This window comes from Protopterus annectens, chromosome 6.part0 (genome assembly GCF_019279795.1).
Source record: "Protopterus annectens isolate FY-2018-M chromosome 6.part0, PAN1.0, whole genome shotgun sequence".
Classification (NCBI taxonomy): domain Eukaryota; kingdom Metazoa; phylum Chordata; order Ceratodontiformes; family Protopteridae; genus Protopterus; species Protopterus annectens.
The window spans coordinates 716469276-716490016 of record NC_056737.1 but is presented as its reverse complement, the minus strand read 5'-3'; the positions used below and the strand labels follow the sequence as shown (position 1 = coordinate 716490016).

Genomic DNA, 20741 nt, shown 5'->3' with positions numbered 1-20741 from the left:
AATACCCTGATGCCTTTGATGTTAACTCAGAACAACTACAGCATCATACATCCAAACCTAAAACGCTGCAACTGACTGCATGGAACATCACATAGCAGCAGCTAATCCAGAGCTTTCCCAAAGAGTTAAAGACATTATTCTTGAAGCACGCAGACCTTCAACAAGAAGGAACTATGCTGGAAAATGGAAAAGGTTTGTCATTTGGAGTACGGAAAGAGGAAAAGATGTGTCAAACATAGATATGCCTAACATTCTGGAGTATCTGGCGAACTTCTTCATTCAGGCCTGTCCTACTCCTCCATCAAGATACATGCATCAGCTATTTCAGCAGAATACAGCTTTGATCCACCTGTTTTTTCACACCCTTTGCTCAGGCAGTTCCTCAGAGGAATCAAGAATGTAAAACCTCCAAGGAAACCACCATTACCAGCTTGGGATTTAAACTTTGTGCTAGAAAAGTTGACACTATCACCCTTTGAAACAGCAGACCTACAACACCTGTCATGGAAAACTGCTTTCCTACTGGCAATTACTTCAGCAAGGAGGGTTTCAGAACTACAGGCCTTAATGGCAGTGCAACCCTTCCTAATCTTCCACCAAGATAGAGTGTCCATGAGGACTAATCCTACATTTATGCCCAAGGTGGTATCCAGAGTGTCTTTAAACCAGGCAATCCACCTACCTACCTTCTTTCCCAACCCACAAAACAGAGGGGAAAGAATACTGCATACCTTGGATGTACATAGACAGCTACGCTACTACTTGGACAGAACAAAAAATAGCAGAAAGACTGACCAACTTTTTGTAGCCTATGCAACAGGAAGGGAAGGAAAAGCTATTTCCAAACAGACAATCTCCAAATGGATAGGAAATTGCATACGATACTGTTACTCCTTCCATGGAAAACCAATTCCACAGAACATAAGACCTCATTCTACAAGGGCAACAGCCACTACCACAGCCTTCTTACGAGGAGTGGCAACCAAAGACATTATTGAGGCTACTTGGACCTCCGTGCATACATTTGCCAAGCATTATAATTTGCCTCTATATTCCAGATCCCGAGCAGGGTTTGCCACTGCTGTACTGCAAGGGATCCTAAACACACCATAATCTACTTTTATCCTCCTCCCTAGTTGGCTATGGTATTCTACCCACTTGTTATGACTGCAGATGCATCCATGAAGGACATAGTACAGTTTTGTACCTACCATAAATGTAGATGTCGGAACTGGATAGCATCTGCAGTCAGGATTACCCTCCCTCCTTCCCTCTGTGGTACTCCTAGGGTGTTTACCCTCCTAATAGCTAGCTGTTGGGGGGGAGTCTTTTATGGTGTATTTGTTTGTATATATGTACATATATGCTTATTGCTGTGTTTACCTCTATCTATTTGGAAACATTGGCATCTATCCAAATTTTTAGCCTGCAAGAGGGCTACTGGCATCTGGGGCAAGAAACACTGAGGAAAATGGCGTCGGCTGATGCTTTTATACCCGAAGACCAACAGAGATGACGTCGGGTGGAGGCGACATCAGCGAAGCGGACCCGACTTTGGAATCTGGCCGACTGCAGGGCTGCCTGACGACAGGACAACCCACTTGTTATGACTGCAGATGCTATCCAGTTCGGACATCTACATTTATGGTAGGTACAAAACTGTACTTTCTTCGTGTTTCACTGTTGTAGTCATTACATTTGGGTAATCTGCTGGCAGGTTGCCCTCAGTCGGCCTGATTAACAAAGTCTTGGGTCCTGCGTCGGTTGCTGTCCCTTCTTCCATGACGTCAGGTCGTTAGGGGTATAAAACATGCAGCCGACGCCATTACATCAGTCTTTCTTGCTGCACGGTGCCCGAAGCAGAAGCAGTTCGCAAGTGCCGGTCGGCCGACTCCTGAAATTTTCGTTTTTGAGTTTCAGATCCAAAGTCTTCAACTAAAAAGCTAAGTACCCCATTGGGGAAACTTTTTATTGCTCCTTACCGATGTCAGTAAAAGTTAATAATTGCATTACTTTTGGGAAGCAAATACCTCATAAGGATTTTCATTTGTACTGTATTCCTTGCCTAGACCTTGACCACAATGTAACTTGCTGTCGGTTTTGTGCTTTATTTAATCAATGCACTATCAAACGTCTGTACATTTTTGCTTCTAAATATTTTGGCTCATGCTTTAATTATCCAGAAATGTCATCTGTTAGCAATCCGACTACCGGAATACCTAAAAAACGCAAAGAAGAAGACTGAGACAGACCGTTGAGGTCCAAAACTGCCAGTGACACTTCTCCTAAGCCAGTCACCAGTACTCAGTGAGGCGCTTTCGCAGCCCCTGATACCCGCTACTTCTGATTTGCAGGCCTCTACTGAGACCCATTCGGAGTCCAATATGCCACGAGATGCTTCAATTATGGAACCCGCGGATGTATCTACCTTGGATGGGTCCGAAGCCGCTGTGCAGGCACCGGCTTCTAAGGGTGTTTTCAGGCCTACAGATTTGTATATTAGACCGACGCCATCTTTAAAACTAAGGCCAAAATCTCGACCTATGCCTAAAAAAATGACGCCTGGGCCACATGTGCAGGCCCCTATGCCTAAAAAACAAATGATCAAAATGGCTGAAGATTTAATTACTCTGATCAGGGGTAGCCAACCCCCCCCCCCTTTCTAAGAGGCCTAGGCAAGATATTGATTATGAATCTTCTGAACAGGATTCTATTTCTTCTAACTCTTCTAATGACCAGGAATTGTCTATACCTACTTATGAGGACTCTGATGCAGAAGATTCTATTCCTTCTGCTTCTCCCCCTGAGGATTTTTCTTTTGGGGAAACTTTACATACCTTAAGGGAACATTTTCACTGGGAAAGTCAGGATTTCTCTGAATCTAAAAAGAGACTTGGGGATTTTCTTCTTCTTCCTCAGCATAGGCCTTTGGCTATACCTCCTGTTCTAGACATTGTTGATGGTGTTTTTTCAGAATCTAGTATGGCTCCTGATTTTCTGTCTCTGGCTTCTTGTAAGCCAGACAGATACTAGAGGGTTCCTGACTCCCACAAATTTCTTTTCACAAATCCTGCTGCAGATCCTGAAACCATTTCTCAGGGTCCCAAGGGCATTAACGCTTCTACTGCTAAAAATCCTACCCCTTCTGATAGAGATTCCAGGCCGGTGGATAGATGGGGTAAGAAGGTTTACACTTCTGCAACCTTAGCAATCAGGGCTTTAAACTGTCAATTTCATATGGTAAAATATCAACAGCATATCATGGGACTGCTTAAACAGAAAATGATAATTTCTGACTGTGTGGAAAACAAAGATTTACAGTATGTATTACATTCAGCTGAACAAGCTGGAAAACATACTTTACAATGTGGTTTTGATTCTTTGGAGACCTTGCAGGGCTGCTGTGACTGGGTCTGTGCTAAGAAGGCATGCTTGGCTCAAAGTGCAAAATCTGCCTAATCATGTTAAAGCAAAATTGTTAGATGCTCCTTTACAACTGGACCGTCTCTTTGGTAATAAGGCTGAAGAAGTTTTAAAAAAGCTGGACGATAAAGCTAAATCTATGCAAACTGTGAAAGATTTCTTACAAGTGCAACCTCCAAGATTTAGTAGGTACTGACCTACTAAGAACTGGTCCTTTCCAATTCCTTCGAGAGCAACTCAAGTCAAACCCAGACATTCCAAAGGCTCCAGGTTTCAGTCACAAGAGACTTTCAGAAAAAAACAATGGGGTGCCTCCTCTTTCAAACCTGGAAACAACAAGACACCACCCTATGGTAAGCAGTCTCAATGACTTCCCTTGCACTTACCAAGCACTTACCTTTTAGCCGACCCTTTGGGGGGAAAACTGGCTCTTCATGCACGAAACTGACAACTTATAACCCAGGACAAATGGGTTTTAAATATAGCATCCCAGGGATACAGATTTCATTTCTACATGCTGCCAATTCCAAACAGATGGCCAGACCTGCCCCAAATCAGTGGGCAGAGGCCCAGAAACAAGTACTTTCCCTCATGAGCATGGGGGCTATTCAACCAGTACCAGAAGAGGAAAAGGGACAAGGTTTCTATTCAAGACTTTTCCTGCTACCCAGAAAAGACAAATCCTGGCGTCCAATTCTGGACTTAGCATCTTGAATTTTGGAATGTACAGCTATGTGTTTAGAGTAGATGACTCTTCACCAGTTACTTCCTATGCTAGGCAAAGATGCCTGGTTGGCAACTCTAGATTTAAAAGAGGCTTACCTCCATATCCCAATCAGGGAATCTTGCAGAAGATACCACCACTTCAAAGCAGGCTACTTGCATTACCAGTTCTCTGCACTGCCCTTTGGCTTATCTACTTCGACCAGGGTCTTCACAAAGTGCCTGGCTGTAGTAATTGCATTTTGCAGGCAAAGAAACATTCAAATATATCCATACCTGGACGATTGTCTAATTCAGGCAGAAAACAAGGGCACTCTTCTAAACCATTTGGAATTTGTAAAAAGGGTTCTAACTTGTCTAGGGTACACTATAAACGAAAAGAAATCACAACTGGTACCCTCTCAAAAAATTACATTCCTGTGTGCAAGCTTGAATACAGCTGCCCAGATGGCTTAACTTATGCCAGAGAAGCAAATTCATTTGATTCCTTACTTCAAACAGATGGCCACAAAAACCCTACTTTCTGCAATGCAAATACTGCAAGCCTTGGCTAGTTCCATATGAGGAAACTTCAGTGGTACTTAAGTCTATGGAAATCAGCATTGTCATAGCCTGGAAACAATGATTCCCATCATTCCTTGCCTGCAGCTAGAGTTCCTATGGTGGGCAGAGTCCTGCCACCAAAACAAGGGACTGTCATTCACGCCACCCCCTGCCGCCCAAACCCTAACTACAGACGCATCAGACTATGCTTGGGGGGCACATCTGGCAGGGAAGTGCCTTCAGGGCAAATGGAGCCCAAATCAAATGCACCTTCATATCGATCAAAAAGAAATGCTAGCCATGCAGAATGCACTGACAGCCTTCAAGGACTACCTTCATCCAGGACAACTAATGATAAAGACAGACAACAAGGTTTTGTGGTACATAAGCAAGCAGGGGGGTACACACTCCTACCCCTTTTGCAGGCTAGCCATGACATTGTGGAACATGGCCTTGACCTATCAAGTACAACTGCAGGCTCAATTACTGCCTGGAAAGCTGAATACTCTGGCAGACGAACTTAGCAGAAATCTCATGGACCCACATGAATGATAACTGGAAACATGGATTTTCAGCATGTTGACATGCAAATGGGGGAGCCCAGACATAGTTCTTTTTGCCTCACCCCACAACTATCAGTTGGACAAATTTTGCACAAGAACTCGTCACAAAAAAGCCTGGAAAGTGGATGCTCTATCCTTCAGCTGGAAAAACCTATCAGTTTGTGCTTTTCCCCTCTGCCTCTGTTCTCCAAAGTCCTACTAAAACTCAGGACAAACCAAAAATTATTTTGATTGCTCCAGACTGGCCTCGCCAGCACTGGTACCCACTCCTGCGCAATGTGTCACACCTTCCACTGTGGCACCTGCCTCAGACACCTTACTTACTGTCTCAGCAGAACAACCAAATTCTGCACACGCAGCTCCAAACTTTGAATCTTGCAGCATGGCTAATCACCTAATTTTCACCCTTAGCATCCCTCAGCAAACCTGTGATGGATGTCATTTTGGAGGTGAGAAGGCCTAGTACTAGAAAATCTTATGCTGACAAATGGAAAAGATTCTGTGTCTGGAACCAATCTCAAGGGATAAGCACAGCAGTGCCCAACATTCCTCAGATTTTACAATACTTAACTGAGATGCTTCATAAGGGCCTGTCCTTTTCTTCCATAAAAATCCATGCCTCAGCCATTTCAGCTCATTACAACACAGAACCTCCCCTCTTCTCTCATCCTCTGCTAAAGCAGTATCTCAGAGGGGCCAAAAACTTAAGACCACCCAGGAGAGCTCCACCCCCTGCCTGGGGCCTCCATTTTGTCTTGGAAAAGCTCACTCTCCCTCCTTTCGAGCCAGCTGCTACTGCAGATTTAAACAGCTTTCCTTTTAGCAGTCACTTCAGCTAGAAGAATTTCCGAATTACAGGCTCTTATGGCAGTGGAGCCTTTCATCATTTTTCATGCTGACAGGGTATCTCTCAGGAGCAATCCATCCTTCATGCCTAAGGTGGTATCCAGTGTGGCTCTTAATCAGACCATTCATTTGCCAACTTTCTTTCCCAATCCACAGAACAATGGGGAGCGGATTCTGCATTCATTGGATGTACACAGACAACTTAGATTTTACTTAAACAGGACAAAATCTCTAAGAAAATCTGAACAACTGCTGGTGGCATTTGCTACAGGGGCAGAGGGAAAGGCTATTTCAAAGCAAACCATTTCCAAATGGATAAGCCATTGTATTTGTTTCTGCTATGTGCACCATGGAAAAACTGTCCCCCAGGGGATCAGATCCCATTCCACCAGGCCTTTCTCAGAGGTGTTCCTACCAGAGACATTCTAGAAGCTGCTACCTGGAGCTCACTTCATACGTTCACCAAACATTACCATTTACTACTTATCTCTAAATCCAGAGCTGGCTTTGCCACTGCTGTCTTGCAGGCCTTATAGCTGGTCCTAATGCTGTATGATTCCCTCCACCCAACCATAGCTTTTGGAATCTACCCAAATGTAATGACTGCAACAGTGAAACACGAAGAACATAGTACCGTTGTGTACACTTACCATAAATGTAGATGTTCGAGTGTCTTCACTGTTGCAGTCCTGGTTACCCTCCCTCCAGCCCCCTATTTTTCTGGCTATACCTCTACTTTCTTTCACTATGTTTAATAGCCGTTTTGGTGTAATTGCTTTTGGGATTGGGGGTATATATTTTTTGTTTGTTAGTTTTATTTGCTCCCCATTTGGGGGGCACCTGACATCTGGGGCAAGAAAAACTGATGTAATGGTGTCGGCTGCATGTTTTATACCCCTGACGTCATGGAAGAAGGGACAGTAACCGACACAGGACCCAAGACTTTGCTAATCAGGCCGACTGAGGGCAGTCTGCCAGCAGATTACCCAAATGTAATGACTGCAACAGTGAATGCACTTGAACATCTACATTTATGGTAAGTGTACACAACTGTACTTTTACCTTTTTGGCCTTTGGGTTTGCTGCCAATTTCTGAATGTATTGAGCCTGGCTTCAGTAATTGCCCACTGTCAGACCAAAGGCACACATTCACCCTTACTTTAATTGTCTAATTTAGGCCCAGTTCCAGAACAGCTGTGTTCTTGATGGTCTGTACTGGATTCTGCCAGCCTGAAGGCATTCCTGCTTAGGATCAAGTGCATTCTCTGGAATAGTGCTTCCTGAATATGCCCCCAAAGAACTCTGATCTGTGCATCCTTGGGTATGTGGCCTACACAACTCTAGTCTTTCCTTTAGCAAGACTACAGATGCAGAAACAGCAGTGGTATCTCAAAGGCAATTGGCATCATCACAGTGAATGTCTGGAAGAGATTTCCTGTTTGCCTTATGTGTAAGGCTAGAGTACATATGATGAGTCCAACAAATTCAAACAGTTAGGGTATAACTTTCATATAGATAAAGTAGAACCAAATTCTGACCATATAAATATGTTAATGTCCTTGGATCCATATGATTTCATGGGAATATGTATTAACAGGGCTTCCTTGCCCTAAAGGCAAGGTAACCCTGTGGCTGATCATGGTAGGTTCACTTTTGTTAGGAGTGGGCCAGTGATTCAGATAGTGAGATCTGCCTTTGGCCGCACGGAGAAGAAAGAAATAAAGATGATGTGGGTTGACATCCTCTTTGTAGTGGGAACATACTGATGTTGCAGGGAAGGGGATACTTGCCCAACCATTAAGGAGATGGTTGCAGAGCTTTCAAAGTACAGTCAAATGTCAGGTCTACAGCAGAAGTTGTAGCGGCTGCTGTAATGGTGATCCTAGTTGATTATTATGGCAAGTACCTTACACAGTTGCACTTTTCTTTTATGACATAATAGTAATTTATTTAATCGGTTTAGACTGTTGTAAAGACCAATTATGAGAATAGTGGAGGGGTGGTTTAAATAAAACAGGATTGTAATTACACAAGCATTAAAATTATTTTGCTGTTTAGTACATCAATTAAGTCAAAACCAGTAACACAAAAATAATAAACTTGAAACTATGACAACACCTCTGGCATACAACTACTATACAACTACTTTTTTAAAGGAAGCATTTTTAAACTGAATATATTTCTTTCCAGTGAAACCATGCCTTTGTAATAGATTTGCTTGCCATTCCTGTTAATTATTAACATTTGTATTTTTACAGCTGCCGATTCTTCAGAAACATGGGATAACCCACATAGTGTGTGTAAGGCAAAATATTGAAGCTAATTTTATTAAACCAAACTTTCCCCACCAATTTAGGTAAGGAATTTCATAGACATTTCAAAGGTTTTGCTGTTTACAAAAGTCTTTTACTTTGTTTTTCAGTTTATATAGTAGACTTTGAAAAGGCACATTTATTGAATGCTGTGAGTTGTGTTTAGATAAGTGTGGATACTGTATATGAAAGCATTACGAACCTTATTGGAATTTAGCTGTGTTCTCCCAGAATTTTCACTGAAGTAGCTCCATGAAAATATCTGTATTCAGCCATGAAAATTATTAAAAACAAATGTGTGTAGTATAAGACAGTGAAGATAGAAAAAGGTCGCACCTTAACAGTCTGTCATTTAGAAATATGTTGCTGTTTTACTATCCACTGTAATATTGTATTTCAGTGAGTGTTAAGTGCTGACAAAGCAGAGTCAACCATTTTATTTTAACCATCTCTGCTAATTTGAGATGTGCAGATAAATTTGGTGCTTATTGAACCCTGATCACTCCATACATTCAGGTAAATATATATAAATAACATTAATGTAACTGTTTTTAATTATGATACTGTATGGGCTTTCACATGGTGACAAAATGTAATTTTAAAATGTCTGTCTTCCGTTTGAGTATAGCGCCATGATTCTACCCTTTCACATTGCTTTTAAAGGGAGAGCAAGAGCTCTCTTGCTGCCTTAAATGTCAGCCTTATTAGGTGTGTTTTCTTCATAGCCTGCTCAGCCTTGAAGGTTGCCCTTCCATACCCCCTTGTATAAACAAAGTCTTCCACTTGGTGGGGATGCAGGGAAGTTTCCTCCCCTGAAAAAAAAAACACATTGTGTTTTTGCGTGGAGTAGGCTAAAAGGTTTGGGATTCTGGGTTTTATAAGGTAACTGCTGTATGTTGTTGTTCTTTCACCTTGTTAATGCAGAATATAGTGATTTAATTATATACAGAAATAAGTATGTATCCCCAGCAGTTTTTATATATTCTTTTAATGCTGAATGTCATCTGTGTCAAAGGGCACTTCAAGTGCCCTTTTACTTTTTTGAGTAGCTTATTGTAGTTAATGCTTCCAAGACTGATCATGTTTGGTAATTCTTTGTTGTATTTCTTGGCATGATGTGATGCACAATTGAGCCTTTTGTTGGTGGATGTCACAGTAGTATTTAGGACATTGTGGTGGGGCTACTAACTGGTCGCTGGAAAGCAGAAAATAGAGGGGCGTCAACATAAAGATTAAACCTCAACAAAAGCTGACAGCTCAGACTAGCTGCATTAAACTGGCCTTATTATATGTGACATTTTGGTTTATTACTTTTTTCAGCATATGCTTTTTTGATTTTGAATTTTGTTTACTGTTTGTTTTTAAAGTTGTCTTCATTCACCAGCAATAGATCTTTCTATAATGTTATGCACACTTCTTTGTGTCTACAAATAACCTAGTAAGCTTATACTATATAGTTTATTTTCCTCACACACTAGGTGTCAGTTGCAACATTCATGTAGCTGAGGAGATGGAAACATGACACAATACATACACTTGAATAGAGATGCTTAAGAGTTGATCTGTATTTAGCTGTCCTTCCCACTTTCAGGAAAAAAAGCTTCTCTTTAAACAACCAAAATATAAATTACACAGCAATATGCAAAAGCGGACGTCAAGTCCCGCATAAATCTGATATGCTATTACTGATCTAGTGGACCTACAATGAAGTTGTAAATGAAACTTTCTTAGGCTTTGTGTACTCTGTGCTTGTAATATAATGTTAAACTACAAGTAATGACCAATGCTGTAAATAGCACTTTGTTAAATGCTCAGTCCTGCTTGCATTATTTCATTTTTGTCAGATTGCTTCATTCATGTATTATATGTACGTGCTTGTTACTTTGTGTATGCACTCACTGTTGTGTTGTGCCCCCCCCAGGAAATGGCGTGTGAAGGTAAGAATTCAGCTCCATAGATGTCAAAGTCTTCTCAGTGCTTGACGGCTTGCTCAGCCCTGGCATCTGTCTCTGAGCAAGGTCAAGTTGGTTCCCCCAGATGTGGCTCCTTCATTTCCATCCTGGGGGGTTTTGGGATTCCCCCCTCGGCTTCTGCTTTCAAGGCAGTTGAGGGAACTCTCTCCAGTGCTGGAGACTGGACATCTGTATCCCTCTCAGATGTTCATGTTTCACTGTTGCAGTCATCACTGTAGGGTTCTTCCTGCCGGCAGGCAGTCCTCGGTCAGCCAGAATCCCAAAGTCTGGGTCCGGCGTCGGCTGTTCAGTCATGCTCCCTGTCATCAGAGCGCTAGGAGTACAAAGCTGCCGGCCGACGCCATGTTCTCCAGTCTTTCTTGCCGTGCGGTGAAAGCAGTTCGCAAGTGCCGGTCGGCTGACTCCTGATATTTTTTCGTGCTTCAGTCCGAAGACTTACTTCTTCTTCTCAAGGCTAAGTACCCCGTTGGGGAAACTTTTTTCTTGCTCCAGTCCGATGTCAGAAAAAGTTAATAATTGCATTTCTTGTGGGAAGCAAATACCTCATAAGGATTTCCATTCTTACTGTATTCCTTGTTTAGGCCCTGACCACAACGTTGCTAGTTGTCGGTTTTGTGCTAGATTTAACCAACATACGATTAAGCGAAGGTACGATTTTGCTTTTCACTACTTTGGTAGGTGATTTAATTATAAAATGTTGTCGGACACGCTTCCGACTACCGGAGTTCACAAATGATGCAAGGATAAGGACAGGCCTCCGAGGTCCAAATCAGACGACGTTTTACAAGCAGAGCCAGCTACAGGTTCGGCCGTTGTCAGTGAGGTGCTTTCGCAGCCCCTGATGTCGACCATTTCAGAACAGATTGCCGAAACGGACTCCCACGAGGAGCCAACTAGGCCTTTGAGCACTCCTGCTGCAGGACCTTCGGACAATGCTCCCTCGGATGGGTCCGGAGCTGCTGTGCAGGTACCGGCTTCCGAGGGGGTTTTCAGGTCTACACAGCTTCTGATAAAGGCAAAGCCAAAGACAAAGGCAAAGACTCCTTCTAAATGTAAGACACCAGCCCAGGCCTCTTCTGATCCGGGACCCAAATCTCAGAAACAGCTACTTAAAATGGCAGAGGACTTACTAACTATGATTAGGGGTTCACATCCCCCTCCAGACAAAAGGCCAAGGCAAGAATTGGATTATGAATCTTCTGATCAAGCATCTATTTCTTCAGTGTCTTCCTCTGAACAGGAATATTCTTTCCCTCCTTATGAGGATTCTGATGCTGAGGAATCCATTCTATCAGCTTCTCCCCCTGAGGATTTTTCTTTTGGGGAAACTTTACATGACATGAGGGAACATTTTCACTGGGAAGGACAAGAGTACTTGGAATCTAAGAGAAGGCTTTGGGATTTCCTTCTTCTTCCCCAACATAGACCCTTTGCTATTCCTCCTATTCTGGATATTGTGGATGATGCCTTTTCTGAGGCTTATTTACCTCCTGACTCCTTTCCTCCAGCCCCTGCTAAGCCCGACAAATATTACAGAGTCCCTGACTCCCACCAGTTCCTTTACAAAAATCCTACTGCTGATCCAGAAACCATTTCTCAGGGTCCTAAGGGGGTTAAGGCCGCTTCTGCTAAAAACCCTATTCCGACAGATAAGGATTCCAGAGCTTTGGAGAGATGGGGCAAAAAAGTGTACACTTCTGCTACTTTATCTATTAAGGCTTTAAATTGTCAATTTCATATGCTAAAACATCAGCAATTTCTACTGTCTGTTATGAAACAAAGGCTGGGTACCACTACTGCATGTGCAGATGATAAGGAATTACACAATTTGATGCATGCCACTGAACAAGTGGGGAAGCATGGTTTACATTGTGGTTTTGATGCCTTGGAGGCTTCTTGCAGGGCGGCTGCCTCTGGCACAGTCATTAGAAGGCATGCTTGGTTAAAGGAACAAAACTTACCTGATCAAGTAAAAGCAAAGTTACTGGATGCACGTTTTGTTTGGGTCTAAGGCTGAAGAGGTGATAAAGAAAATGGAGGATAAGGCAAAATCCATGAAAACGGTTAAGGATTTCTTACAAGTTCAGCCTCCAAGATTTAGCAGAAATTGGCCAACTAAAAATTGGTCCTTTCCCAGCTCGGACAGGCCTCAGAGGGGTAGATATAGGCGCTCCAGAGGGAGGGTCCAAGCACAGACCTCTTACAGACCTAGACAGTGGAGTGCTTCCACCCCCAGGGGTGGAGAGGACAGACCTCAGTCTTATAGAAAACAGGCTCAATGACTTCCCCTGCATGGCTCCAGGAACTTCTCTCCTGGAAGCCCCTCTAGGAGGAAAACTCTCTCTTTTTCAACAAAATTGGACTTACATAACCCAAGACAAGTGGGTTCTGGATGTAGTTTCAAGAGGTTACAAATTCCACTTTCATACCTTGCCAAGACCAAACGGATGGCCAGACCTTCCAAAACACCGATGGTCAGAGGCATTAAACCAGGTGGGGATCCCTCATGGCTATGAGGGTCATAGAACTGGTTCCACAATCAGAGACGGGCCAAGGTTTTTACTCCAGGCTCTTTCTAGTTCCCAGAAAGCAAACTTCTTGGAGGCCCATCCTGGATCTGTCAGTCTTAAACACTTTCCTGGACATACCAAAGTTCAAGATGCTTACTCTGCAGCAGCTCCTGCCAATGTTGAGCAAAAATGCATTGATGGTGACAGAGGTCTGTAGAGCCAAGGCTTCAGGGGTCCTTTTCCAAGAAGTCTTAGCTGCACTCCTCAATAGTTGCCTGACTGCTGCACTCTAGAGGCAATCAGGAGGCAGTTGTCTCTGCACCCAGAAGCCTGAACATCCACTAGCAAATATGCCTGGTTGTGGGCAGTTATCAGATGCTGTTACATTCCCATTATTTATCCATCCCCACTACGAAAGAAACTTCTTAACTTTTCACCATGTCAAAGAAAAGCTGCAGCATTGGAGATTAAAAAAAAAAAAAAAAAGCTGCTAGACAAGTGAGTCATCCAAGTGGTCCTACTAGACCAGCAAGGGTTCAGAACTTACTGAAGATTCTTCTTAGTTCCAAAAGAGAAAGATGACCTATGGCCAATTTTGGACATCAACCCCCTGAATCTGTATGTCAAGCACTCAAGAGTTTCAAATGGTCAAGGTACAGTTAATCCTCCCTCTCCTGATGAACAACAGTTGGATGTGCTTAGTAGCTCTTTAGAATGTGTACTACCACATCAAAATGGGCAGACACTCTTTGCTTCTGGCTGGGAGCCAGTCACTTTTAATTCAGAGCCCTGTCCTTTGGTCTCACCACATCCCCCCACATGTTCACCAAATACATGGCAATAGTTGCAGGTCAGCTTAGACTGCACAGGTTCTGAATGTTCCCCTATCTAGACAACTGGCTCCTGACTGCTCCTGCCAGGTGTCTTCTTGTCCAGACCAGTAACTTTTTGCTCCAGCTTTGTTCCCACATAGAAACTACAGTAAACCAGGACAAATCACAGTTTTTTTATAGGAGCCCACTTGGAACACATCCATTCAGACAGCAAGATTACAGGAGAGCAAATTATTTACGTTATGCAACCAGGCCCTGCACCTTCGTTTCCATCAGATGCCACCTGCTAGACTTGTTCTTCAACTTTTGGGATAGATGGCAACTTCCATTACCTTGGTTCCCTTGGCAAGGTATCACATGAGCATTATAGTGGATCCTAACTAGTGGTTTAATGGTTCATCAGATACCAACCCATGAGTTCAAATTTGCTTAAGCATCTGGAGGGCTCATGCAGCTTGGTGGATTCAGTCTCCAAAAATATCCTGGGACCGTCCATTTGTCCCCTTCCCCTCTCAAAGCCACAGTGACCAAGAATGCTTCCCAGCTTGGGGGAGGGGGGGGCAGTACATGGGGAAGATGGTCCAAGGTACATGGTCACATCAGATGCCAATCTTCACATCAGTGTCTTAGAGATGAGGGCAGTTCTCCTACTGTTGCAGGCTTTTCAGGATGTCCCTTCCTGTAGGGATGATTGCTGTTTAAATGGACAACATGTCAATAGCTTGATACATTAGTGAACAAGGGGGAACATGCTCCTACTAATTGTGTTGAGAATCCAAGAGAGTGAGACAGTGAATGATATTTTCCAACTGTTATCTAATAGTAATGCACATACTGGGGAAGTTCAACTTCTTATTGGACAGATTGAGCAGATCTGTTATGCTAGGAGTGGTCTTTTAGTCCAGTTCTATTGATGTAAATCTTTTGCCAGTGGGGCCAACCATGCTGCAGTCGTTTTGCCTCTCCCGTCAATTACAAATGCAGCAGGTTCTTTGCTCTGATTCCCCCTGGAATACTGTAAAATACCTCGATTCCAATGCAGAAATTCTCATCTCCAAACTTCGTATTAACCATGCCAAATCCATCTGTGTATGTATCTTCCTCCTGGTAATAACATTGCCACCATGGAAAATGTTCTTTGCTGGCTATCCCAACACTTACCTCAAGAAACCATAATCCTAGGAGATATAAACATTGACTGGAACTGCTATTGTAGCCGCTTCCCTACAACCCACATTAACCTATATGTTTTTTCGCAAACTATTACATCCCCCACCAGGATCAATAAAGCTAACCAGAAAGCAAGAATATTAGACTGGATTCTCATAAACCATCACCCTCACAATTATGATTCAGGAACCCTCCCTGATGATATAAGTGACCACTCACTTACCTATATTATCAGGCACAAAACCCATACTCCCAATCCAACATCTGTCAACAATATCAGATCCAAAAGAACTTTAACCCTGAGCTGTTCGAAAAAGAACTAAGAGCTTGCAATTGGTCTCCCTTAAAACACCTCCCTTTAGAAGAAGCCATCAATTACTTTAACTTTCTTGCCATTCTCAACCAACATGCTCCAACCAGATTAATTAGAGTTAAAACCAAGTCTGCCCCATGGCTTTCAAAAGTAACCAAACACAAAATGCACTTTAGAAATAAACATTGGGCCAAATGGAGAATGACTAAAAACCCTGTTGACCAACAAACCTTTAGACAGTTTAAGAAAGCTATACTCTCTGATAAAAGAAATTACTACCTACAATTCCAACAATCTAATCAAAACAACCCTCAAAAATTCTGGACTAGCATTAACCAGTTACTCCACCCAGGTCAATCCACCACACCCAACCCTCAAAATACCGACCATACTAATCCCATGAATACAGCCAATACATTCAATACCTTCTTTACTAATACTATCCAAACACTAGCTAGTCAGCTATCACCTAATAGCTTCACTCTACCTTCCTATAACTCTATCTCACCCCCTCCTTTTCATTTGCAACCTGTTCCAACTACATACATTCTAACCCTCATACAAAAACTAAAACCATGCTCTCCCTCAGCAGATCAACTACCTGCTGATTTTCTACGGCTATCAGCCAAAGCTATAGCTTATCCTATTTCCATTGTGATCAATAGGACTATTACCGAAGGTCACATACCTAGCTTATGGAAAGTCTCTCATGTTATCCCCCTCCATAAAGGCGGACACTCTAATGAGCTCTCCAACTACCGCCCTATTGCCCTTCTTTCACCCTTGGCAAAGATCATGGAGAAATGTATCCATAGGCAATTACTTGACCACTTAACCCAAAATAACTTACTTTCCAGCTGTCAACATGGTTTCAGACCCTCACACAGCACTACCACTGCCCTCCTTTCCTTTACAGATTGCATAAACAAAAACCGTAACCTTAATAACCTTTCTTCAGCACTATTCATTGACCTGTCCAAAGCATTTGATATGGTCAATCATCAGATTCTCATCAACATACTCAAATCCATATCATTAGATGCACCTTTCATAAAATGGTTCCAGTCTAATCTAGATAAGACAACAGGCAGTAATTTGGCATAAGACTCTTTCTACCCTCCAACCAGTTACCCTAGGTGTCCCTCAAGGGTCCATACTAGGACCTCTCCTCTTCTCAATATTTATTAATGACCTTAATCTAGCCATCCCCCAAGCCACATGCATTCAATATGCTGATGACTCCACACTTATATGCTCAGCCAAACCCACATCTGAACTTCTCTCTCTTACCCAGAAGGCATTTAACACAGTTGAACAATGGTTTACACAGCGTTGCCTTCTTTTGAACCCCAAAAAAACTAAACTCTTCCTCTTTAATCCGTCTCACAAGTCCTCTCCACTTGATTTCTCAGTTACATCCACTAATGGTACCATTATATCACCAAGCCCAACCACCAAACTATTAGGTATCACCATTGATAACAATCTGAACTTTGACATCCATATCAACAATACAATAAAAACTGTCAACAAAAAACTTGGCTCCCTCTATAGGATTAAACCTTACCTTTCCTCTACAGCTAGAACAACCAAAGCTCACACTCATCTAATCTCTACTCTCCTCTATGCCTCACCTATTTTTACTAACCTTTCTAAAAATAACCTCAGCAAACTGGAAACGTGCTACAGTAACATTGCTAGATTTGCAACAGGGAAACCCTTACAGAACCCACCATTGCATAAATATAAAGCAGCTTGGATGGCTTGAACTACAAAATGTGATTAAATTCCATCAACTAACCATTGCCCATAAAACTCTTTATAAACCTTCCAGTACTCCTATTCTATCTACCCTCATCACTCCATATGCAAATCTGAAATCACTACATTCCTCACACAAAAATCTTCTACATACCTCTCTAAACCTAACAACAAGGCTGGTGAATCTCTGTTCTCTAATGCTGTTGGAAAAATCTGGAATCTTCTCCCCAGTGACCTTTCCTCTCTTCCCTCTCTATCACTCTTCAAAAATAGACTGAAACTCTACCTTAGAACACACTGGTTGTGCCCCTGTACTAAACCTGACTAGGCATCTATCCATCTGATTAAACTTAGCTCTGCCTATCCCAGACTACTCATAAAGTAGTACATATTCTTTTACCTATAAATATAGATTTCCTCCTAAACTACACTGTGTCCAGTCTCTCTAAATACTTGTATATAATTAACCAGTCTTCTCTTTTGACCTTAGTCTTTATTTTTATGTATTATACATGCATATTGTATAGTATAAGCATTCTTGCACTATATGTAAGTTGTTTTTGTCCTCACAGAATTTTATGTTGTAACCTGTAATATGCATTGTTTACAATGAATGCTGCTATTTAGTAATTTTTTTCTTTTATTTTTCTCTTGTTGTACCTGGAATCTGCTTGTTTACTTTGAATATTTTTATTTAGTCTTATTTTGTGTATTGATTACTAAGTTTGTCATTTATCTGTCTTGGAGCTTATCTCCCCGGATCTACTGAAAATGGACATGTATCCAGTTAGACTAGCCCGGTCAAGAAATGTAAAATAAAAATAAATAAAATAAAAGTCAGAGAAAGATGCTATTTTTCACGATTGGCCTTGCCTGTCTGTTATATGCCTTTACACCAACCTCTTTTAATCTTGAAATTTCTGCAGAAAGCATTATAAAGGAAGATCACAGTCATCCTCACTGTCCCTTTCTGACCTCGTCAGGTGTGGCTTCCATTTCTGTGGCCTCATCTGGTACATGCAGGTGCTGGATATAATTCCAGATATTCTGTCTCATCCTGATGGGAATGCTTCAACTGGACATTCAAGCCCTGAAACTAAAGACATAGTTTAACCACCTTGTGATGGGTAGTTGGTCCAAGCTTACTTTTCAACTGGTCCACATTCTCACTTCTCAGAAGCCTTCCACTGGGAAAGTGTACAAGAGTAAATGGAAAAGATTCTCCACTTGGGCATTTCATAGAGGTCAAGGTCCATTTTCAGCCCATGTACCAGTGGTTTTAAACTTTCTTGCCTTCATTTTCCACAGCAAAGCCGATTATTCCACTGTCAGAGTTCAACTAGCAGCATTCTCACATTTTCATGTAGGAGAGAATCATGCTTCCTTAGCTTCATTCAAATTATGTAAAGCCTTCCTTTTTAGACCTCCTCTTCGGATCCTTCTCCTGCTTGGGACATGACAGTCTGAATCACTTCAAGCTTTAACCCAAGTTCCATTTGAATCTGTTGCTAAGGTATGGTTAAAATTCCTGAGTTGGGAAACTCTCTTCCTGGTTGCTGTTACCTCAGGACAGTATTGGAATTTCAAGCCCTGTCATTCCAACCTCTGTATATTGTATTTCACAAGGACAGGGTATCGTTATGCATCAACCCTTCCTTTTTGCCTGAAGTAGCTACACAAACGTCACTTAAAGCATTAAAGCATTAATTTACCAGTTTTCTTTCCGATTATTTTTCTAATTAAGGAGAATATATGCTTCATTTGTTGGATGTGAATAGACAGATGTTAAGTTGTCAATCTCGCCTTCATTCTTGCTGGATGGGTTCAGAGCTGATCCTCGGCTCCAACTCTGCCTATACTAAAGCTCGAGAACTGATTTTACCAGCTCAAGGTACCCTATATCCCATAATGCTAGGCACCAATTACCCAGATCTCGTTTGCCGCTTTTGCTAGCGAGGTGCTTTTTTTTACCGGCTCTACAGGTCAGTGAAAATTGTCAATTTTTTTTTAGGTTTTCTCTCCCACTTTTTCAGTAATTACTTTCTTAGACCCCCCTTAGTATACCACTTTTCTGTGGGTCCTCCCTTTAATCCCTATAATCCCTAGAGTTTATCCTTCCCTTTTGAAGGTTAGGCCTTAGGCCTTTCCATTTTCTTTTTTCTCTCTCAGTTTCCCTTTTGGGACAGTTATTTTTGTGTGTCTGGGTTATCCTTGATTTGTAATTGTTCGTGTGTGAGCGTGGGTGTGTCTAGACCTTCCCTTAGGAATTTATCTTTCCTTCGACAGCTTAATGTCTAAAGACACTAAGGTGTCAGGCTTCAAGAAGTGTGATTCGTGCTGTCAGAAAATGTCGCTGACAGACGGTCACACTTCTTGTGTTTACTGCCTGGGACCCCTGCAACCTGTAGGACTCTTGTTCTGTCTGCCATGCATTCAGTCCAAGAGTCCTGCAGGAATGCAGGAATAAGTTGATTTTGAGGGGCTTATTAAAGCCCGAAGGTTTCCCAGCCAAGTCCTTGCGGTGCAGTGGTTAATGCTGTCGCCTCACAGCAAGAGGTTCTCTGGTTCGATTCTCGGCTGGGGTGCCTTCTGTGTGGAGTTTGCATGTTCTCCCTGCGTTCGTGTGGGTTTCCTCCGGGTACTCCGGTTTCCTCCCACATTCGAAAGACATGCTTCTGGAGCGTTTCTCCCCGGGCCTCCACTGAAAACAGGATCTGTGGAACCTAGTCGGACTTTCCCGGTCAAGAAATGTTAAATAAATAAAAATAAATAAAAAGCCTTTGAAGCTATCCAAACCGTCGGCTCCATGCTCCAAGCCGTCGGCTGGTGGCTCACCGACTGCTTCGCTATCGGCTCCGGCTGGAGCCGATACTGCTATGTCGCAGTCTTCTACATCGGCTCCGGCTGATGCTTCCAAGACTTTGTCTTCCAAATTGGCTCCAGCTGGAGCAGATGTGTCTACGGCTCCATCGGCACAGTTAGTGGTTTCGGTGCCATCTTCCAGCCGTAAGAGATCACGGACTCCATCCCTGGAGTCCATTCACTCGGCCCCAAGATCGCCCTTGCTCTTGGAGCGGAGCCATCGGAGCCATTCCTCTCGGTCTTCCAGGCTATCGGACCATGACCTCAATAGGGTGGTTAGCAGACTCTTAAAGTCTCAGGCACTAGCCCAAATGCTTCGTAGCCCTTCTCAACAGACAGTGGCTATACCCATACCATCTTAGATTCCTCCACGGACTCTACCCCTGAGCTCGGAGCCGGAGCTTCTCAGAGCCGTGACCGTCGAGACGTCGGAGCCAATACCTCCTCCTTTGGCTCCGTCATCTGCTCCAATCTCTTCCGTGGTCCCTTCCTTGGAAGGATCCGGGCGCTTGGACTTCCACATCGGCTCCGAGGGGGCGAGTGGCATAGGACCCTTGTCTGACCCCGTTTTCCCCTCTGAGCGTCGGCGTTGGTGAGTTCGGCCCCGACATCGGCTTCGGAGCTGTCCCTCTCGGTGCCGGCAGGGGTTTCTATCTCTTCGGAGCGGGAGCCCTCTCTTCTGCCCAATAGAGGCGCCTTTGAGGTCATGAGGAGCGTACTGGCCCCCGTGCCTGCTCCACGGTTGGCTCCATCAGCTCCTCCCACTGTAGTGCCTGCTGTGGTCTCTGCCCACTCTCTCGTTCCCGACCGTAGAGATCCAACACCTCAGGTTTCCCCATTGGGAGTATCCTCCTCTTCCGAGGTTTCCCCTGATCCGTCAGGTGAAGCCCCTCGAAAGAGGACATGTAA

The 20741-nt window shown here is 43.1% G+C and overlaps 1 protein-coding gene across 1 annotated transcript in view; it reads left to right on the top strand.

Moving 5' to 3' along the window:
• Positions 1-20741, top strand: part of STYX (serine/threonine/tyrosine interacting protein) — a 940049-nt gene that overhangs the window by 612285 nt on the left and 307023 nt on the right. Inside the window, exon 4 of the mRNA XM_044073567.1 lies at positions 8357-8454. Coding sequence (XP_043929502.1) covers positions 8357-8454 — 98 coding nt within the window. The remainder of the gene's footprint in view (positions 1-8356; positions 8455-20741) is intronic.